Genomic DNA, 20,576 nt, shown 5'->3' with positions numbered 1-20,576 from the left:
TCATCAAACCAGTAAGGCACTTAACTTTATGCATCCAAGAGTCAGGCTGAGATCAACAGAATATTGATGAAATTGGGACTGAGTGACAAATGCCAGCAGCTCAGACTCCAGATATTTGCTCTGCTCCCACTGCAAGGAAAACTCAGCTGCCTGGGAAGTAAACTTCAGTAAATTATCCCTGCTTTTTGGATTAGACCCATGGAATACAACCTACCCACCCTGCAGCAAGCCCTGTCCCTGCCAGCAGGTAGCTAATTTTTTTTTCAAAATAAACAACTTAAAACAGCAGCAGTGATTTTAATGGCATCTAAGCACCTTAAAAGATCTGGTCCAGGGACAAGTGACAGCTTCTATTCCCTACTGAAATAAATGACATAAAGGATCAAATGGTGCATGGCTGCATTCAAGCTGGTAGTGGCAGCACAATAAAGATACCATTGATTAAGGCAGGGAAAATGAGCAATGGAATCAGAGGAGCTTGCACTGACACAGGATGCACTGAGCCAGCATTTCAAGTGCTTCTATTATGAGGCCAAAGCACAGCTTCAAACAGCTTCAAGCCTTGTACTGAAAAGCAGTTGGGAGCTAGAGGATTTCTCTCTTATGTCGTGGAAAACTAAGGCAAAGCAGAACACTCCACAGGGCCCTGACTATTCCAGCTGTGCCAGTGCCAAGCATTGCTATATCCAGTCAATCCAGCAGGATTCAGGAGTAACTGTGATGGAATAAAGAACAAGAAGTTGATGGCAATTCTCAGAAAATTAATCTGCCCGGCAGCAATTCTGTGGGTGTGCAATCCTGATGTCCAAACAATCACTCGATGCAATAAAGAGAGATGAAGCATCCACAACAGTCCTTAAAACAGCAAGATAAGCATCTTATTAACAAAACAGCAACTATCAGATGTGTTCTGCCTCCTTTTAGACCTCCTTGTGGCCTTCCAGTATCCTAAAGGAGTCTACAAGAAAGCTGGTGAGGAACTCTTTAGGATCTCAGGCAGGGGTAGGACATGGGGGAATGGATTCAAACTAGAGCAGGTAGATTCTGATGAGATGTTAGGAGCACCATGAGGTGCACCTGGAAAAGAAAGGAAAAAGGAAAGGAAAGGAAAAAGGAAAAAGGAAAGGAAAAAGGAAAAGGGAAAGGAAAAAGGAAAGGAAAAACCATGTTGAGTGCAGCATTGACTGCATTATACATGAAGGGGCTGCAGGAAAGCTGGAGAGGGACTTTTTACAAGGGTGTGGAGTGATGGGAAAAGGGGGAATGGTTTTAAGCTGGAAGAGGGGAGATTTAGGTTAAACATTAGGAAGAATTCTTTAGTGGGAGGGTGCTGAGCCCCTGTCCCAGGTTGCCCAAGGAAGCTGTGGCTGCCCCATCCCTGGCAGTGTCCAAGTGCAGGTTGGATGGGGCTTGGAGCAACCTGGGCTGGTGGGAGGTGTCCCTGCCCATGCAGGGGGTTGGGACTGGATGAGCTTTAAGGTTCTTTCCAATCCTGACAACTCTGATTTTATTCTATGGTTGTATTTATTCTATGGTTGTATTTATTCTATGGTTGTAAGGGTATGTGTGTGCTCAGGGCAAAGTTATTGCTGTGGGTCAGTATTAATGTTCTGCTTGTGCTATTTCTAAAACAAACTTTGGGAAAGTTCATAAAACACTTTGAAGATCAGATTACTCTTCCTGGTTTGGAACAGAAATTGGTGTTTACTTTCAATTATCACACCAAATCTCTGCTACTCAGATCCATCTTTCACTGTCCCCAAAAAGCAACACAGCCTCATACAAGAGGTGATGGCTGCAAGAGGCAAGCAGTGGGGTCACTGATGTTAAAGGATACAGGCTGGTAGGACCAATATTCAGAACACATAAACCAGAATGGTTTGGGTTGGGAGGGACCTTAAAGCACACCCAGTTCCACCCCCCCTCCACGGGCAGGGACACCTCCCACTAGACTAGAAATCCAAATTCACAAACCAGAAAACCACGTGAACCACAAACCAAAAGTCCCTTCATTTCTTCAATGAATATTATCCAGCATATTAAAGAAGTTGTAAAATGCATATTTCAACAGACACTTTGAAATGTTCACATTTCCACCCACAGTGTGGGTGTAAATTAGCTCCAATCTAGAAGAAAATCATCTCTGCTGAGCAGTACTGTGTGGGGTGAGGTTATGCAGCTGCTAGACAGGAAGGGACTTGAAGCTGTAAAAATAAAATTTGTGTAAAAGTATTTCCATTTTTCTAGAGATGATGGAATTACAGAATGGTTTGGGTTGGAAGGGACCTTAAAGCTCATCCATTCCAAAATATCTGCATGGGCAGGGACACCTCCCACCAGCCCAGGTTGCTCCAAGCCCCATCCAACCTGGACTTGGACACTGCCAGGGATGGGGCAGCCACAAGTTCCCTGGAAAACCCGTGCCAGTGGCTCAGCCTCACAGCGAAGAATTATTTTTTTTTCGGCCGAGTATATTTTTAAAACGAGGAAAACACTTTACGACTCTCTAACAGAGGGATTTCAGGAACTACAGCCGTTTCCCCACCTCCCACCGAGCTCTCCCGGAGCCCACGCAGTTTCCCCGGACACTCCCTACCCTGGGGTACCCCCGCCTTTCCCTGCCCGGCTCCGCGGGCGGACGGACCCCCAATCCCTTACAAACCATCCCGGACTCCTCCAAGCTCCTCACCCCCAGCCCAGCCCGAGGGGGCAGCGGGGGCATACGGACCGCCGACCCCCAGCCCTCCTCCCCTCCCTCCGACCCCGCGTACCTCTCTCCGCCGGCGCGGCCCCAGCGCGCAGCGGCAGAGGAGAGCGGCGGCGGCGGTGCCCAGGAGCAGCCCCAGCAGCACGGCGGGGACCAGCAGGGCGGGCAGTGCCTGCAGCGAGCGGACCCAGAACTGCAGCCCCACAGCCCGCAAACAACCCCCGACGGCCGCCATGCCCGGAGAAACTCAGAGAGACGGAGGGGGGAGGTCCCGTTGCTCGGGGCCCCTCCACCGCCCGCCCTCGATGGGAGGAGACCGATGGCGGATGGATGAGGAGGCTGAGGCCCGGCCTGGCTCGGGAGGAAGGCTTGGAAAATCTCCGCGGTGCCCTAAAAGCCGCCCGCCATGCGGGGGCTGCTGGCCGGGCTGCTGCTGGCGCTGCTCTCGGGCGGACCCTGCGCTGCCTCTCAGCCCCTCGGAGGGGTCAGCAGACGCGCAAGGGTCGGGGGCCGCTTTCCGCCGAGCCCCGCTGAAGGGCTTGGGGTGCCGGGCAAACCCCGCAAACCTTGCGGGCAGACGGCGGCTGGGGTAAGGCGGTGTTGCCCGCTGGGCGCTGCGGGGGGAAAAGAGACAGCCCGGCATGGAGGGAGAAAGAGCGGCCCTGGCTTGAGCCGTGACCCGGTAGAGCTGCGGGAGGTTCCGAAGGGAACGGCCCCGAGGAGGAGGAGGAGGAGGAGATGCCAAAGGGTCGGCTTGGTGGGGATCCGACAGCCTGGGAGAACTGTGTCCAGTTCTGGGCCCCTCAGTTTAGGAAGGATATCGAGGTCCTGGAGCAGGTCCAAAGGAGGCAACTGGGCTGGTGAAGGGACTGGAGCACAGATCCTATGAGGAGAGGCTGAGGGAGCTGGGGGTGTTGAGGCTGGAGAAGAGGAGGCTCAGGGGAGACCTCATCACTCTCTACAACTCCCTGAAAGGAGGTTGGAGCCAGGGGGGGGTTGGGCTCTTTTCCCAGGCAACTCTCAGCAAGACAAGAGGGCACAAGAGGTCTCAAGTTGTGCCAGGGGAGGTTTAGGTTGGACATGAGAAAGAATTTCTTTCTGGAGAGGGTGATCAGCCATTGGAATGGGCTGCCCAGGGAAGGGGTGGATTCTCCATCCCTGGAGCTATTTCAAAAGAGCCTGGATGTGGCACTCAGTGCCATGGGCTGGGAACTGCAGCGGGAGTGGAACAAGGGTTGGACTTGATGAGCTCTGAGGTCCCTTCCAACCCAGCCAATTCTATGATTCTATGATTTTCTCCCTTCTGGCCGGATGCCTGATGTTGGGGTGGTTCCTAAGTCCTCTTTTGCCCTCCGGGAATCAGCCCGTGCTTAGGAACACCCTTAGCCCTTGAGGGTACAGCTTCGTTTTCCACTTTTTTTTTTCTGTTAAAGCTGTGTCAGAATGTATTTTCTATTTTCTGGTTGTGTGTAGAATAGGTGAAGCTGAGAGGAGGGCAGTGTGGGGAGCCCAGGGTGGTAGTTCGGGGCTATGATTCCCAAGGAGTCTTAAACAGCCTTGAAGGAAAACGAAAACCACACCAAAACAACCTGATTTTTCCACCAGGGAAAACTAAATTAATGTAAAGCTTGGGAAAAAACCTGCTGAGGGTAGCACCCTGGTAAAGTGATTACTTTTGAAGGGCGGTGTGAGTGCTGACCCCTGGAACTGGCACTGTTTGCTGATGTGGATCCCCTTCTAATGCCCCCTGCAGCAGACTGGAAGAATTATGCTGAATATCCAGGCTCTATTTGCCAGTGCAGACTGCTGGGAACTGGATGTCAGAGGAGGCAGAAGGAAAAAACAAGGAGTGCTGTATTGTCATCCCTGTGTGCACGAAGAGCAGGGATTTTTGTCCATGAGCTGTTGTAAAGCCATGGATGGGTGGATGCCTGGAGTCTGTGGGTATCAGGAGCCATTTCATAGAATGGTAGAAAATCAGGGGGTTGGAAGGGACCTCTGGACATCGTCTTGTCCAACCCCCCCTGCCAGAGCAGGGTCACCTACAGCAGGTTGCACAGGATGGCATCCAGGTGGGTTTTGGATGGCTCTAGGATAGGAGACTCCACAACCTCCCTGGGCAGCCTGTTCCAGTGCTAAAAATACAGGAGATGTGTACAATCCTGGTGTCCAAACATTTGTAAAAATGTGAATTGCATAGCCACAGAACTGCTACTGGGCAGATGCAAGAAACTGGAGAAATGATGTCCTTACACTGGTTTCCTAGGATGTCTGAAATAAAGCTTGTTAGCTAGCAAGCCACTTTTTCTTCATACCTTTATGGGTGCTTAGACCACTGTGCTTTTGTAACAGGCTCATTTATAAAGGAGCTGTTGGCATTTAGCACTCAAATTTGTGTATATGCTGGTACAGAGCACAGGAAGAATATGGAATTAGAGAGCTTTGGCATAACACAGGTTTTGTACAAGAATTGTGGAGTACAGGGAGAGGGGTACAATGATGTGTTTGCAAATAGCTCCTTGTGAAAATCTCAGTGCCTGGAGTCTCCCAGACCTGCATCCCAGAGTGCTCTGGATGTTCCTGCTTGTGTTAATTTTTCTGTCATTTTATTCTTTATTCTGGAAGAGCTTCCTTTTGAAGTGTCCACTTCAAATCCAGGGCTGCTGGTACATTGCATTTTGTGAGCTGCCTCATTTTCTATCATTTTGGAGGAAAATGGCCTATCTGAAGTGAGAACTATTTCCACACGAGCTGAACTAAAGTTCCAGCTTTAGCAATAATCAAAGGGATGGAGTCCCCGAGCAGGAAAAGAAGAAAATTGCCCCCAACTTGCTGTACTTTAACAGTGGTGTTGACATAAATCAGTACTTAACATTACTCACACGCAGGGCTTGGGAGCAAACAGAAACAGCAAGTGCAGGTCATACCTTGGCTGATTGCTGTTAATCAAGCATTCCTAGCTCTGGATTATCTCCTGCAAGGAAACATTTTTATTAAATTAAAACTTGCTTGTATGACTACTACATCTGGATCAAAACCACTGGGCATTAACACTACTTAAAAAAAAATTTTTTTTTTTTTTAAGGATGTTTTTGAGCTGTGATTTCTGCAGCAAGCTCTGTGGGCTGGGCACAGGCAGGAGCCCATCAGATTTTTCTGGGAAGCTGCAGTTTTTAGCCTGTGGTCTCTTTGCAGTGTGCTCTGAAGGAAAAAATGAGTATAATGGCAGGAGATTTGATCAGCCAGTACAGACACATTCTTGCTGCCTCCTAGAGATGAGATTTTCCAATGTCCTCAGTTCTACCTTTGAAAATGGCAAGAGAAATTACTGTATGAGAACAAACTAAGACTCTGTAGTAAAACTTGCTACTCCACTATTGCACAAAGGCTCAGGCTGATATTAAGTGTGAGTACAGCTTGAGCCCCAAAGCATCCATAGCCATGCTGGGAAATAACAGAGCCTCATTCTTCTTGACAAGCTGTGGAAGCCTCTAGAGCTGTGTTGTGCCTCTTCTGGTAGTTAATTTTGGGAAACTTGAAGCTTTATGGTACAGGATTGTGTCTAATTGTGAAGGATAAATTCAGCCTAAGGGCTCGATATCAGGCATTTATAAAAATGGTTACTTTTTTGTAATTGCTCTCTTCTGTGTTAATTTTTAGGTGATTAAAGATAATCTGTGGCTTTCAAGAGACCTGGGAATGACAGGTATGTAACTGTTTGCTTTGTTTTCAGCCCTTCTGGGTGTCCCAGGCTCCCAGGGCATGGGTGCAAAGGTGTGGGGGGACTGGAGCTTTGTTTTACCAGCCCCCTGATTTGGAAAAGCAAGGGAGGGGATTTTTGCTCCTGGGCTACAGTAGGAACAAGGATGCTCTCTAAACATCTCATCTACAGTGGAACTGCTGTGGGAAGAGCTTAGTTCTCCCCTGCTCTGACTCGTTTTCAGGAGGAGCCCTCTTTCCTCATTAGCAATAACGAGGTAGCAGAGGGATCACCCTCTGATGTCCAGCATTCTGTGTTACAGAAAACCTCTTTTCCTTAAAGCTGATCAAGATCTTGTTCCTTTTCAGAAGCTAATTTAACCTCTGCATTTCCTGACAATGTTGTGATACCTCCTGTTGAAGGTATTTTCAGAGACCTCTTCAATTACAGTAATAACAGATTTTGTCCTGGACTAAGGTGTTAAAGCCTCAGAGACTTAGGGACTCTGAAAATGTTGCTGGAATGCTGCTATCCTTTACAGAAGGTATCAAGTACACTCAACTGATCTTATATACACTGAATATCTCCAGGGGTTGTTGTCCCATCTGATCCAAATGGGATATTCCAAGACTTGGAGATGTCATGGCTTGGAGGAGCTGTGTCTGGGACTGCTCATTGTGGACCTTTCAACAAATCAGTTTCTCTGAGCCTCAGGTTTTTATTTTCTTGGTATTTGTATAATAAATACTGTGCTACCTCACCCAAATAAAGCAGAGATGAAGTAGATTCCCCCCCCTTGAGGTCCCCCAAGGGATGATTTCATGACATGCATTTGCCAAGAAATTACATGCTCTGAAGCAGCCATCTAGTGAGATGCCTCTAATTTCTTTCCCCTGAGCTATGGCTAATTCACAAATGAGTTTATTGATTTAAATATGATAGCAAATAATTCAGATTTGCTGAGCTTTCTTGCTGGGTTTGTTTTGTTTTTTTTTTTTTTCCCTCTGTATTTATTCAACATAATTGCTGCTTACATCTTGCTTTCTGATGGTCTGCAAATTATTGTTGTACCATCCATGGAGGGGAAATGCATTTGAGTTTGTAGAACTTTCTGAAAAAGTGGGGTAATTGGAGAATTTGGACACACAGCAGCTTTTTGTTAGGGGTAAAGTGGTAAAATCTTCCATTTTGTTACTAGGTAAATAAACCTGGATGCTTGGATTTATAACAGAACTGTCCCATTCTAATAAACAAGATTTTTTAAGATATTTAAAGCTAAGTTTTTAGTAGGTTGCTTTATTAGGCTGCTAGACTACTTACTGAAGAAGTTATGAGTTAAAGCAATCAGATGGTAACTTTGCATAAAACCTTTGAAAATGGCAGGAAAGTGAAACACTTTGTGACAGAACCCTGGTTTTGAGTCATTTCTGGATGAGAAAAAAATTCCCAGAATAACTCTGTGGTTGGGGTACACTCTGGATGTTTGAAAGTTATGCTCAAGTCTGCTACTCAAAACAGGTCTGGAAATTAGATTTTTTTTTTTTTTTTTTTTTTGTTTGTTTGTTTTTTTGTTTTTTGTTTTACTGGTGCCCACGGTTTCTTTGAAACAACAAGAAAAGCTCATGGCAATGTTCAAAACTGAAATACAGTAAATTACTGCCTTTGCCTGGTCATTGTTGTGTGTAATTGAAAGGATTGAAAATTGGATTTGTATCCTGGATGGTTGTCAGGACAGGAAATAATTCAGAACAACACCACCAATACAGTAAGCAAGGATTTTGCTCCTTTCTTCTCCACTGAAATAAAGCAAAATTATTCAAAACTTTACTGATAAATTTGAAAGCAAATCAGTCTGCCCAGGCTGGGACCTGAAGTATGCAGCCCTTGAGAGCTGAGAATTAAAATTATAGTCTTAGTCAGGTGGCTTTTTTTCCTTTTTGGCTTTTTTTTTTTGTGTTGTAAAGGCAGGGGAGCCTTAAGGTCCTACTGGAGTCTTTACAACAAACCTGTGCTTTAGTAATGGGAGTGTTAAAGTGTTGCACCAATGTTATACCCTCTGTTTCAGCTATATTATGATTTATTTTCATAGTTTTGTTTGCCATTCGATACAAAGTCATCCTTCCAGCACTGGTAATTTAAGACTTGGTTCTGGCAAATCTGTTTATATTGGCTTTAAATCAAGGGGAAACATTTTAGTAAAGTGCTATCTGAAGGTGAGACAAAGTATTTAACAGCTTAATTTGTGTCATTAAGGAAAACAAAACAAGTTTTTTTCCTTAAAGGTGGTGATGGTGTCTTGGCATCTCAAAAGAAAGTGAAATTACTGCCTTTTGATGAGTTATTTAAGACTGGGATCTGGTGTATCTGGTTATGGAAGTGCAGGGCATGGAGTTCTGATAATGGTTTTTCTGAAAAGAGCCAGAAAAAATGCAGAAATCCAAATTGTAAGAAGAGTGGAAGGAGCAAGGAGATGGCAGAGTCTGAAGGGGCTTTGGCAATGATGCCCTTGGGAGCATCAGGGTATCCAAAGAAACTCATTGGTTGTTACTGAAAGACCTAGGGAGTCAAGTATTTAGTTTTTTATTTGCTAAAAAAGAAAAAAAAGAAAAAAAAAAAAAGAAGAAAAAAAAGGAAAAAAAAAGAAAAAAGAAAAAAAAAAGAAATAAAAAGAAGAAGAAAAAAGAAAAAAAAGAAAAGAAGAAGAAAAAAAAGCAATTTCAGAATGGAAATCTGGAGCTGACATGAAAACCACAGAATGTGTTATGCCTGTACTGTCCTTTCTCAGTTACTTGGGGTTTTTCAAGCAATCCTCAGCCATCTACAATCCCTCTAGATATCTTATCTGAAAAGAGGCAGCAGATGAACTGAAAATACAGTGATGTTGTCTGAAGCTGTTCTGTTCTTGTGGGTCAGCTGGGCTGAGCTCTGTGATGCTCTACTGACAGATAAATATATGTGAATCCAGAACAAGTTATTTTATGTAGCTGAAAATCTATCCCACAAAAAGAAATGAGAGGGAAAACTGCTGCTTAAGTGGCAGGGGAAAATAGGCTTTTATAGAACAGCCTAAAAGGGTAGAAATTAATAGGAAGGAGGGGAAGAAACCTGGAGAAAGGCAGTGGCTCAGGTTACTGTATGCAGATGCATCCCACTAACTTAATCTATTTAAACAAAACCTTCCAGTGGGTGCTGGGAAGATACAAGAGACTTTGCAGGAGTCTTCTCAGCTCTTCCTTCTCTTGGGAGCATCATCAACATTGAGGCTGCTTAATATCAGGAGCCTCCAAAATCCCCAGGCTCCAATTCCCAGTGCTGGAGCAGCCAAATGATAACTTGGGATTGTAAGTGATGACAAAGCACGACTTGCAAACAGTGTAATTAGTAATCCAGAGGTTTATTCAGATTTAGGGGACATAATCAGTGAATTCAATTGCTTACTGTGGACTTGATACTCTCCAGAGGGGAATATGAGGATTTGCTGTCACCCAAAACGTGCAGTTGAATGTCCTGCTGGAGGTGCCATGCAGCACAGGGGACAAGAAGAGAAGGTACTTGATGGAGAAGTCACCCTCAGCTTTTTTTTTTGGCTAATTTCCCTCATCCAAAATACACCGGACCGGATCGGAGCCAGGAAGACATGCCCGCCGCCTTGGCGCCATAGCCGGGCCGCCCTAGCGACCGGCCCGGAGCCGGAACCAGGTAGACCTGGCCGCCGGCTTCCGAACCGGGTAGACCTGGCGGACCGGCCCGGACCTGGAAGCGGGAAAAGCCGGGCGAAACGACCCGGAGCCGGGCCGACCCCGCCGTCAGGCTCAGAGCCGGATAGAGTTCGCGGACCTCCCAGGAGCCGGAACCGGGTAGACCTGGCCGCCGGCTGCCGTGCCGGGTAGACCTGGCGGACCGGCCCGGACCTGGAAGCGGGAAAAGCCGGGCGAAACGGCCCGGAGCCGGGCAGACTCCGCGGTCGGGCTCAGAGCCGGAACCGGGAAGTTCTGGGTAGAGGTGGGGGACCGGCCCGGAGCCGGGCAGACCCCGCGGACCGGACCGGAGCCGGGACCGGGAAGACCAAAATACAGAAGGAAATGATCTGCTAAACAAGAAGCACTTTCCAGGCAGTGGCTGCCCAACCCAGCTCATACCTTTTGCTGGTTTGACTGCTGACTCTTATGAAGCCTTATATAAAAAAAAAAAATCTTTAATTTTCCATTAAAAAAAGGTCCATGCCAAGGGTTTCTGCTGTGAAGTGCAGCTCCAGTAATCTGGCAAGAAAACTAAAAGGAGAACTGGTGTTCCACCTCCAGAGGATTGGGGCAGCACATGCATCAGTGTATAAGAGACACAGCAAATATAAAATAAATCTTTTTCACTGTTTGGATAGACCCATACAAAACTCAGAAGGTGCCAGAACAGAGGTTTAGAGCCATGGGAGGTGGGATGGAGTATGATATTTGGGTTTGCCACGGCCAGGTGGGCTCCTGGCAGGGTCTGAACTGCACTTGGAGTTCAGCACTGGGGTGATCCTGAGGGATTTGGGCTGTTGCTTAGTCCTGAGACAGAAATCTGCCATGCATGACTACCCTGAAAGAATTCTAACCCCAGAGATATGCAGACATTTGGTGTTGTAATTCTCCATATTACTGTGGGCACCAGGTTTACCTTGTTATTTTCAGTCTGAGTCTGTTGCATTGTTGAACAGTGGGTTAAGTATTTAAGTGAAACTTAGAGAAGTGAATTAAAACTGACCATAAAATACAAGCAACTAATTTTCCTGGCCCATATATCCATAATATATCCATAATTTTGTCCACTGTAAGACACTCCCTCCCAAATAAAAAGCTTTTATTCCAGTGTGAAGCTCCCCAAGGTGCTACAAGCAGCCAGGCTGCATCTCATTCATTAATAGAAATCTTTTCAGTGATTTATGTGCATCAGTGCTTCAAGGCCCTTTTTGGGACCTCTTTTTAAGGGTCAGACTCTGAATGCTCAGTGAATTTCTTCTCTGTTTACAGCTAACAGTATTTCTCTACATTATTCTTTCAGCAAACCAGAGTCTTTTCAGAAAAATGCTCTTTCTCCCATTAATGAGATTTTAGTATTCTCAGCTCTTCATGGTTTTTTAACATATAATAGAATTTTTTTATGAAGTCTAGAGAAATGTAATTTGCCAAAAATCTTTGCTTTTCATTGAGAGGTTTTTCATCTGAATATATATTGCTAATTATTAAAAGAGATTGAAAATTAAGTATTAAAGGAGAACTATTATGCAAAGAATAAAAGGAGTATCTCCTTTAAACATAGCCAACTATATTTTTGAAATTTTCATGGCTTTTCTCCTCATTTAGTGGCTTTGCCTTTTGACAATTTGGTACATTAAAGAATTGATTTCTAGTATAAACTCCTTTTAGTGATGTTACAGATGCTTTTAGTGATACATTATGACTTCAAAACTCTTCTTGGAATTTTGTCTGATAACAGGGACTCATCTTTCATAAAAATACAGGGCTAGAATTGACATTGCTAATTACAAAGTTGAGGATTTGTTGGCAGTTAATTCAGCTGAAATGTGACTGAGCCCCTTCCTCAGCTGAGGAGTATTTTTGTTCTGGGTATGTTTGGCACTGTTAATGATTAATTAGCAGAATTTATCTTTGAAACAGAACACCCTTGGTACTCATGGAGAGTGCTTCAGTTATTTACACTTTGCTGAATATTTCTCTGTGCTGAAAATACCAGCAGTGGGTTTAAGGCTGGAACCTTTTAGTTCATGCATTAGATGCTTTATATTTAAATGGGAAGTTTTCTCTGGGGTAAGAAACAGGGGTTTTATTCCAACTCCTGCCAGGTTTTTTGAGGCAAATCCTATCTCTGTTTGCTGCCTGGCTTTATGTCTGTTTCTTATATTGATTTTAAGTGCTTTGAGGGAGAGGATGCTGGGTGTTCACAGAGCCCTGGGTACCACAAGCCCCATCCGCCCCAAGTGCAGGATGCAGCTTTAGCTCAAATGCAGTTTTTTTTCTTAATTTTGGTTTTCAGCAATGCCCTTACCTCTGATTGTTCAAGCCAAAGAAGCCCCCCAGCAACTCTTGACTTCTGCAGCCTCAGGAAACCAGTGGAGCCATTCCCTCTTTGCTTTGGTCCCCTCCTGGCCCAAGAAGATTTTGTTCAAACGAGAAACTTCTGGGAAGCAGCAACTGGTCAGTTTGCCACTTTTATTTGTAAGGATTGCAGCAATTACATCTACTCTTCACTCAATGTTATTGTTAATTACTACCTAATTAATATCTTTATATTTCTCAGGTGATTACAGTCACTTGAGATGGCTTCAGCAACACTTATCTGGTTGTGGGGCTTGCCAAGAGTGGTGATAGATCCAGCTGTGTGCTTGCTGTGTAAATTCTGATGGACAAATTAATAAGGAAATGTGTTTGTATAGTCTGATGAATCCTGTGGGTAGTGCATTTTGTTAGGGGGTTGGGGTAGCTGAAAGATGAATATAACAATTCAAGTGCTAGTAATTACTTGGGGGAATAAATTCATACAATTTGGACTAGAAGAGTGGAATTGAAATAACAAAGCTCTGAAATTTGAGGGCAATTAATACCTCTAATTTTTTTTTTTTAATATTGTTTGCATAAATAAGCTTTGTGAATGATGATATTTTCATACCCTGTGTGGACTTTTCCCCTTCCTCCACAGCCTGGAGATGAGCTCAATATGTCAGCATCCTCTGGATTTGGAATAACCCTGCAGAAATGTGGTGCTGTAAGTTCTGGTTTTACATTTGTCTTGCTAATTTGATAGGAGTTTTATACCCCAGTGGCCTTTAAAAAATGGGGACAGAATTGTTCCTGGGATGAACATTTGGGGGAATTTCTGTGTTGATGTCAAGACAGTTGTAAGAGGCACAGATTTTCAAGGTTGATTCCAAACTGATTTTTTTTTTTTTTACATTTGTCTTGTTAATTTTATTTTTACTTTATGTAGCAAAGGTTGATAGACAGACCTAGACAGTTATTTTTCCTTTTTACTTCCCTGCTTTGTTTTTCTGTGTTTGGTTTGGTTTTTTTTCCACTGTATGAAAGAAATCTGAATTTTTATAATTAGAGACAGTTTCTCTAACCTGTCCCTTGGAGAGAAAGCACATCCAACTTTGTGATAAGTCTGAATTCAGCCACTGAAATGCTACATATGAGGGTAGAGAATTAAGCAACAGAAGAGGTGTCATTATAACCTGCACCAGATCATTAGCATAGTGAGGAATGAATATGCATAACATCTCCTGGCATTAATTACCTATAATGCTGGTATTGAAATAGCTGCATATCAGAATTAACAAGGCTGAACAGTCAGCATTTCTGGCTTGAGGAAAAATAACACTGAATCCTCTGCTTTTCTGGATGTATATTCCCAGCTTAAAAATTGGGAATAAATATCAGAGCTTCTCAGAAAGAGAATTTCAGACAGTTAGAGGTTATTTTTTTCCTGCTGCTCACAGCACGGCCTCACAGAGGGTCATTAAAAACTGTGAAGTCCTGCTGATCAAACTTAGAAGATCAAAGTGAGTATTTTGTAGGAGCTTGGATTACCAGCAAATAATTTTGCAGTGCTGTTAGTTGTAAATTACTGAAAGCTGTGACTGTATGGGATATCTCCCACCTTCCAATGCAGTTCACATTTTATTTTCCTTTCTTTACCTTCTCACCTACTTCAATCCTAATTCATCTGAACAGATGCTTTCTTCCTAAGAGACAGACTGGCCATATGGTGCTCTTTAGCTGTTTAAATGGGGAAAAAAGGGCATTTTGCCCATTTTCCTCCTCCCTACCATGAGTGGCTCCTCAGAGCATGAAGATGGCATATGTTTGCTTCTTGGAGGGAGGGTTTTCTTAACACCCTGTGCAGAAACACTTCAATATTGTTTAAATTTTACTTCTTCTTCCAGCACCCACTCCCTTCCTTCTTCCCAGAAATAAATTGGCTCCTTTAAGAGCTTCATTCTATAGCATGAGATGAACTTTTCCATGCTGGTACTTGATACTGACAGCAGAGATGAAATACATCTTTAAATTTGACTCAGGCTTTTAACCCATTTTAATACATAAATAATACAGTGACGACTCCTGCAGTTTGAACCTTGAATCTTTCAAGTTTTGGGGTTTCTTTGGTTTGTTTTGGTGATTAGGTCAGGGTCCCTGTGGTTTTGGATTTTCATTACTTGGCTTTGAGGCTTTTTTTTTTCCTTTTTGGAAAAAGGAAAGGAAAGGAAAGGAAAAAGGGAAAGGAAAAAGGAAAGGAAAAAGGGAAAGGAAAAAGGAAAGGAAAAACCACGTTGAGTGCAGCATTGACTGCATTATACATGAAGGGGCTGCAGGAAAGCTGGAGAGGGACTTTTTAGAAGGGTGTGGAGTGATGGGAAAAGGGGGAATGGTTTTAAGCTGGAAGAGGGGAGATTTAGGTTAAACATTAGGAAGAATTCTTTAGTGGGAGGGTGCTGAGCCCCTGGCCCAGGTTTTCCAGGGAAGCTGTGGCTGTCCCATCCCTGGCAGTGTCCAAGTCCAGGTTGGATGGGGCTTGGAGCAACCTGGGCTGGTGGGAGGTGTCCCTGCCCATGCAGATATTTTGGAATGAGGTTGATCTTTAAGGTCCCTTCCAACCCAAACTGTTCTGTGTTTCTATGAAAACACCAAGAAGCCTAAATCCAAAGTGGTGTCCTGTCAACATCTTCTTGGCTCTAGGGTTCATTCAGTGCTGCCACGTGGGGTTTGTGAACCAAGGGAGCTGGGCTGGTACCTGTGGAGGAGAAGCAGCAAAGGTGGTAGTGGTGTGGCAGAAGGAACTGGGCTGGGGATGAGGGATGGGACACAGCCAAGAGATGGGAAAGGTGGGGAATGTGAGACAGATCTGGGGCAGAGAGGCTACAGAAAAGCTGGGAAGAGGCTTTTTACAAGAGCAGGGTGTGATAGGACAAGAGGGGATGGTTTTAAGCTGGAAGAGGGGAGATTTAGGTCAGACAAGAGGGAAAAATTCTTTAATTTGAGGGTGCTGAGCCCCTGTCCCAGGTTGCCCAAGGAAGTTGTGGCTGCCCCATCCCTGGCAGTGTCCAAGTCCAGGTTGGATGGGGCTTGGAGCAACCTGGGCGGGTGGGAGGTGTCCCTGCCCATGCAGGGGGTTGGGACTGGATGAGCTTTGAGGTCCCTTCCAACCCAAACCATTCTGTGATTTTACAATGAGCTTTATTTAGTAATCAAGGCCCTGAATTTTGGTGGGAAGATGCACATGCTCCTTACCCAATTAATATTCCTCCTTCTGTTTTCAGGTGGATGTTGAACATGACCCTCAAACTGCATACATTACCCTGCTGATTAATAACACCAACACACTGCTCTCAGCAAACATTACAGATCTTATCCTCCTGGACAATATCACTGGTCTAGATGTTCAGAAAAACAGTGGTAACAGGACCACAGATGGCATACAGATTTACAGGAAAAGATTCTTGCAAGGTAAGAAAACCTGCTGGGAATTGCCTCTGCTTACACAGGTGGAAGAGCATCTGTTGAAAAGACAACATTTATTTCTTTATTTCATCTTGATAATTTAAATTATGAATTTTCACAGGTGAGGAAAATCTCTGAAAGGTTTTGTGCTGCAGTTTATGTTTCTATTAACTCACATTTTGACTCCTACATTGGAGCTCCCAGGCACAGAAGTTGCCATCAAAATGAAACAGAATCTTTCATGGTAGTGTGTGTTCATTTGGGATACCTTTAAAAGCTGCTGCAAGTGCCATTTTAATCCTTCTTGAGCCAACCAGGCAGATTTGTTTGCTGAGGTGTTGAGGTTGGAGTTTGAAAAGACTGTGGGTGCTGGCAACATTATTCCTTAGAAATCAGACAGTTCTTCTCAGTGTCTGTTCCTAAACTGAGAAAATTACAAAATCAAAGCGAGTGCTTTGGAGATTAAGTCTTGGAGTTAGCCTGTTCCTTTGGAAGCAGTTGGATCTCTGCACATTCCCCCCAAAAAATCATGTTTCTTGATTGTGAAGAATCAAGAAATCTCCCTTTTCCTAAGGAAAAAGGGAAAAGGAAAAAGGAAAGGAAAAAGGAAAAAGGAAGGAAAAAGGGAAAAGGAAAAAGGAAAGGAAAAAGGAAGGAAAAAAGGAAAGGAAAAAAGGAAAGGAAAAAAGGAAAGGAAAAAGGAAAGGAAAAGGGAGAGAAAAGAAGGAAAAAGGAAAGGGAAAAAGGAAAGAAAAAGGGAAAAAGGAAAGAAAAAGGGAAAAAGGAAAGAAAAGGGAAAGGGAAAAAGGAAAGAAAAGGGAAAGGGAAAAAGGAAAGAAAAGGGAAAGGGAAAAAGGAAAGAAAAGGAAAAGGGAAAAAGGAAAGAAAAGGAAAAGGGAAAGGGAAAAAGGAAAAAAAAGGGAAAGGGAAAAAGGAAAGAAAAGGAAAAGGGAAAGGGAAAAAGGAAAAAAAGGGAAAGGGAAAAAGGAAAGAAAAGGAAAAGGGAAAGGGAAAAAGGAAAAAAAGGGAAAGGGAAAAAGGAAAGAAAAGGAAAAGGGAAAGGGAAAAAGGAAAGAAGAAAAGGAAAAAGGAAAGAAAAAGAAAAAGGAAAGGGAAAAAGGAAAGAAAAGGAAAAAGGAAAGGGAAAAAGGAAAGAAAAGGGAAAGGGAAAAAGGAAAGAAAAGGAAAAGGAAAAGGGAAAAAGGAAAGAAAGGGGAAAAGGAAAAGAAAAGGAAAGGCAAAGAAAAATATGAATAAGAGAAACGAGATATTTGCAAAATCTGTAAGTGCAGCTGAGCACAAGAGGGTGCTGAGCTTTTCAGAGATTCACACCCATTCTTGTGTTAAAAAAAAACCCAAAATGCACAACTGTGTTCAAGCCAGTGTAGCTGCTGTCCTGTTTAAGGAAATGCAAATAAAATTAATTAGAGGCCATTATTGCATGGGGAGATACTTAATCTACACAATTGGGGTTTTTTTCTCTACCAGGGGGAGAATATTTTGCTATCAACTACTCTGCACTTCTTGACACAACAGAAATGTGGGATGGCAGGGTGCTGACACTGCCTGTGAAGCTGACTTTCAAGAGTTCATCCCAGGTATTTCCTCTGCAATTTTATTTTGCTCTTCATCATTTTGGAAAGAAGTTTCCAAGGTGGTTTTGTCTGCCCAAGCCATGAGATGTAATGACATGAGGTTCTTATCTCTCCTATTGTTTACAATGAATTCATAAATCCATGAGTTATCCCTCATAACTTGGAAAATCCTGGATTTAAATGAAGTATTGTTAGGTGTTCTGTACCTTTTCTTTCTGCTTTTTGTATCTATTTTTCCCGTATGTATCCTGGAAATAATGGTGTTCCAGGGATTTTTGTGTGTACTCTTGTAGTCTGTGAGAGATTAAAATTTTTGCCACCTTTTTATCAGAAAATAGTTTATTTTAACCAAAAAATCAAGTTGGAGCAAGGGAACTTCTTGCTCATAGAGAAAACACTTCTTAGAATCATAGAATCATAGAACTGGCTGGGTTGGAAGGGACCTCAGAGCTCATCAAGTCCAACCCTTGATCCACTCCCGCTGCAGTTCCCAGCCCATGGCACTGAGTGCCACATCCAGGCTCTTTTGAAATAGCTCCAGGGATGGAGAATCCACCCCTTCCCTGGGCAGCCCATTCCAATGGCTGATCACCCTCTCTGGAAAGAAATTCTTTCTCATGTCCAACCTAAACCTCCCCTGGCACAACTTGAGACCTCTTGTGCCCTCTTGTCTTGCTGAGAGTTGCCTGGGAAAAGAGCCCAACCCCCCCCTGGCTCCAACCTCCTTTCAGGGAGTTGGAGAGAGTGATGAGGTCTCCCCTGAGCCTCCTCTTCTCCAGCCTCAACACCCCCAGCTCCCTCAGCCCTTCCTCACAGGACTTGTGCTGGATCCCTTCCCAGCCTCCTTGCTCTTCTCTGGACCTGCTCCAGCACCTCAAGCTCCTTCCTGAGCTGAGGGGCCCAGAACTGGACACAGGACTCAAGCTGTGGCCTCCCCAGGGCTGAGCACAGGGGCAGAATCCCTTCCCTGGACCTGCTGGCCACGCTGTTCCTGAGCCAGCCCAGGATGCCATTGGCCTTCTTGGCCACCTGGGCACACTGCTGGCTCCTCTTCAGCTTCCTGGCAATCCAGACTCCCAGCTCCCTTTCTGCCACTCTGTGCCCAGCCTGGAGCTCCCCATGGGGTTGTTGTGGCCAAAGTGCAGGACCCGGCACTTGGCCTTGTTGAACCTCATCCCCTTGGGATCAGCCCAACTCTCCAGTCTGTCCAGGTCCCTCTGCAGAGCCCTCCTGCCTTCCAGCTGATCCACACTTCCCCCAGCTTAGTGTCATCTGCAGATTTGCTGATGATGGACTCAATCCCCTCATCCAACTCTCTTAGCATGAGAGTTGTGAAGCTCTGAAAGAGATTTTTTCATAGAAGCTGAGAAATGTCCATCCTTGGGGATTTTGGAGGCTCCAAGACTTTCCTGAGTATGGTTTGTTATTTTTCCTGTGGTTTTCCCAGGTGCAGGCAGCCAGACCTGTAGATGTCTTTTCATTCCAGCTTCTGCTCCCTTGTTTTGGAGGAAAAATTGTTCAGTGTGAGAGTGATGGGGGTAGAGAGTAAGACTTAAAAAACCCAGGGAGTTTTGAGACTAGAGCCATACCCACTGACTTTGCTTCCTTTTCTCTGTATTTTCAGTCAGCTCAGGTTGTACAATCACAAAAAATAAAATTCTGTGAGCACTGGATTTTGCCTCTCTGTGATGAGGAAGGGAGTGGATGTACTCTGCATTTTCTTATCAGATTTCTTTCAGCTTTAAGCTTCATGAGAAATATAACTTCTCTTCCAAGGGGAGGCTTCTCTAGAGAGCCTGGGCTGCTTGCCAGTGGATTCTGCTCATTTTAAAAAATACATGGAATATTTTTTATATCTCTCACAGAACACAACACATCTCATATCCCTGACAGCATCCTTCACCATAACTGAAGAAGAAAAGACTGAGGTAAATTCTGTGATTTTTGAATTAAAGTGACTCTTCTGCTTGAATTTATTGACAAACTGGATTTATGGATTTATGTACCTACATCTTCTAACTCAGCTGTTGGCTGTTAATCATACATAAGTTCTGCCTTCTGATTTTAAGAGAAAGAAACAGGGGGTCTCTTTTATCTCAAGCAGCAATACTTAGTATGGAAAATCCACATTATATTCCTAGCCAAGTTTTTTTTCATTGGAAGAATTGCCCAGACACAGAGAACTGTGGTGAGGAATATGTTCACCTGCTCCTGGGCAAAGGCATCACGAGAAAGGTTTATTTTCCTTTCTGAAAGGGTGGAATTATCCTTCATCTGTTGAGAAAATGTTTCTGATGCTGATACACAAATAAAATAAAAAAAACAGCTGTGTGAGAAGCCTGAGAAATGAAACTGCAGTAAGAGAGGCATAGATTATGTTTGCCTTTAGGTTTTTTTTAGCATTTTTTTTTTAGCATTTTAGTTTTTCTTTAGTTTTTTTTTTTATGTTTTAGTTTTTTAGGTTTTTTAGGGGTTTTTTATGTTTTAGTTTTTTATGTTTTTCCAAGATGACTCCCTCTTCTTGGCTTCTGAATTAACATTGCTACTGAGAGGCCAAATAGACCTTCAGACTCCATTAATTGCAGAAAACAGTGTTATTCTTCTAGATCCCAGAATGCTCAAGGTTAGATAATTTATTAGAGAACTTGCACTGCAATCCATCACTTTCCTTGCTAGAATAATTTCTGTAATTCCTTTACTAAACCTCTTTTTTCTCCCCCAGCCCCTCATTACCTTGCCAGACTGCTGTGCTGCCAGGGGTCTTTTTTTAATGAACTTGTGACTTGATTAACAAGCCCACTGTGGTTATTTTTATTCAGACAGAAGATAATGGTTTGCTTCACCCCAGAACATTTTTTCCATCATTTAAAATTTCAAGTTTATGTGTATGGGGCTTGCCTGAAGAGGTCATGAGGACTAAACTGCCATGGATCTGTCCCAGGAGTTCCTTTTAACCCTAAAAATCTGAAGTCTGTTTGGAGGTTGGACACAGGGGTCTCTAATTCCAATGTTCTCCTTTCCCTATAAGAAGTGTTTTAATCCAGGCTTGGCTTTCTCATAATTGAGGATCAATTCTA

At 43.9% G+C, this 20,576-nt stretch overlaps 2 protein-coding genes across 5 annotated transcripts in view; one reads left to right on the top strand and one right to left on the bottom strand.

The window, feature by feature from the left end:
* The window catches only part of EVC (EvC ciliary complex subunit 1), a 56,679-nt gene extending 53,737 nt beyond the window's left edge, over nt 1–2,942 (bottom strand). For all 4 annotated transcript variants that reach the window (XM_071743978.1, XM_071743979.1, XM_071743981.1 and 1 more), the window contains exon 1: nt 2,772–2,942. In XM_071743978.1, the coding sequence (XP_071600079.1) occupies nt 2,772–2,942 (171 nt within the window). The remainder of the gene's footprint in view (nt 1–2,771) is intronic.
* EVC2 (EvC ciliary complex subunit 2) overlaps nt 2,941–20,576 on the top strand; it is a 61,526-nt gene continuing 43,890 nt past the window's right edge. The window contains 8 exon segments of the mRNA XM_071743977.1: nt 2,941–3,118; nt 3,121–3,296; nt 6,368–6,413; nt 12,441–12,601; nt 13,104–13,169; nt 15,724–15,910; nt 17,393–17,502; nt 19,365–19,427. Of these exon segments, the coding sequence (XP_071600078.1) occupies nt 2,941–3,118; nt 3,121–3,296; nt 6,368–6,413; nt 12,441–12,601; nt 13,104–13,169; nt 15,724–15,910; nt 17,393–17,502; nt 19,365–19,427 (987 nt within the window).

Source organism: Heliangelus exortis, chromosome 4, assembly GCF_036169615.1.
Source record: "Heliangelus exortis chromosome 4, bHelExo1.hap1, whole genome shotgun sequence".
In the NCBI taxonomy this organism is placed as follows: domain Eukaryota; kingdom Metazoa; phylum Chordata; class Aves; order Apodiformes; family Trochilidae; genus Heliangelus; species Heliangelus exortis.
This window is presented reverse-complemented; position numbering and strand designations above follow the sequence as displayed.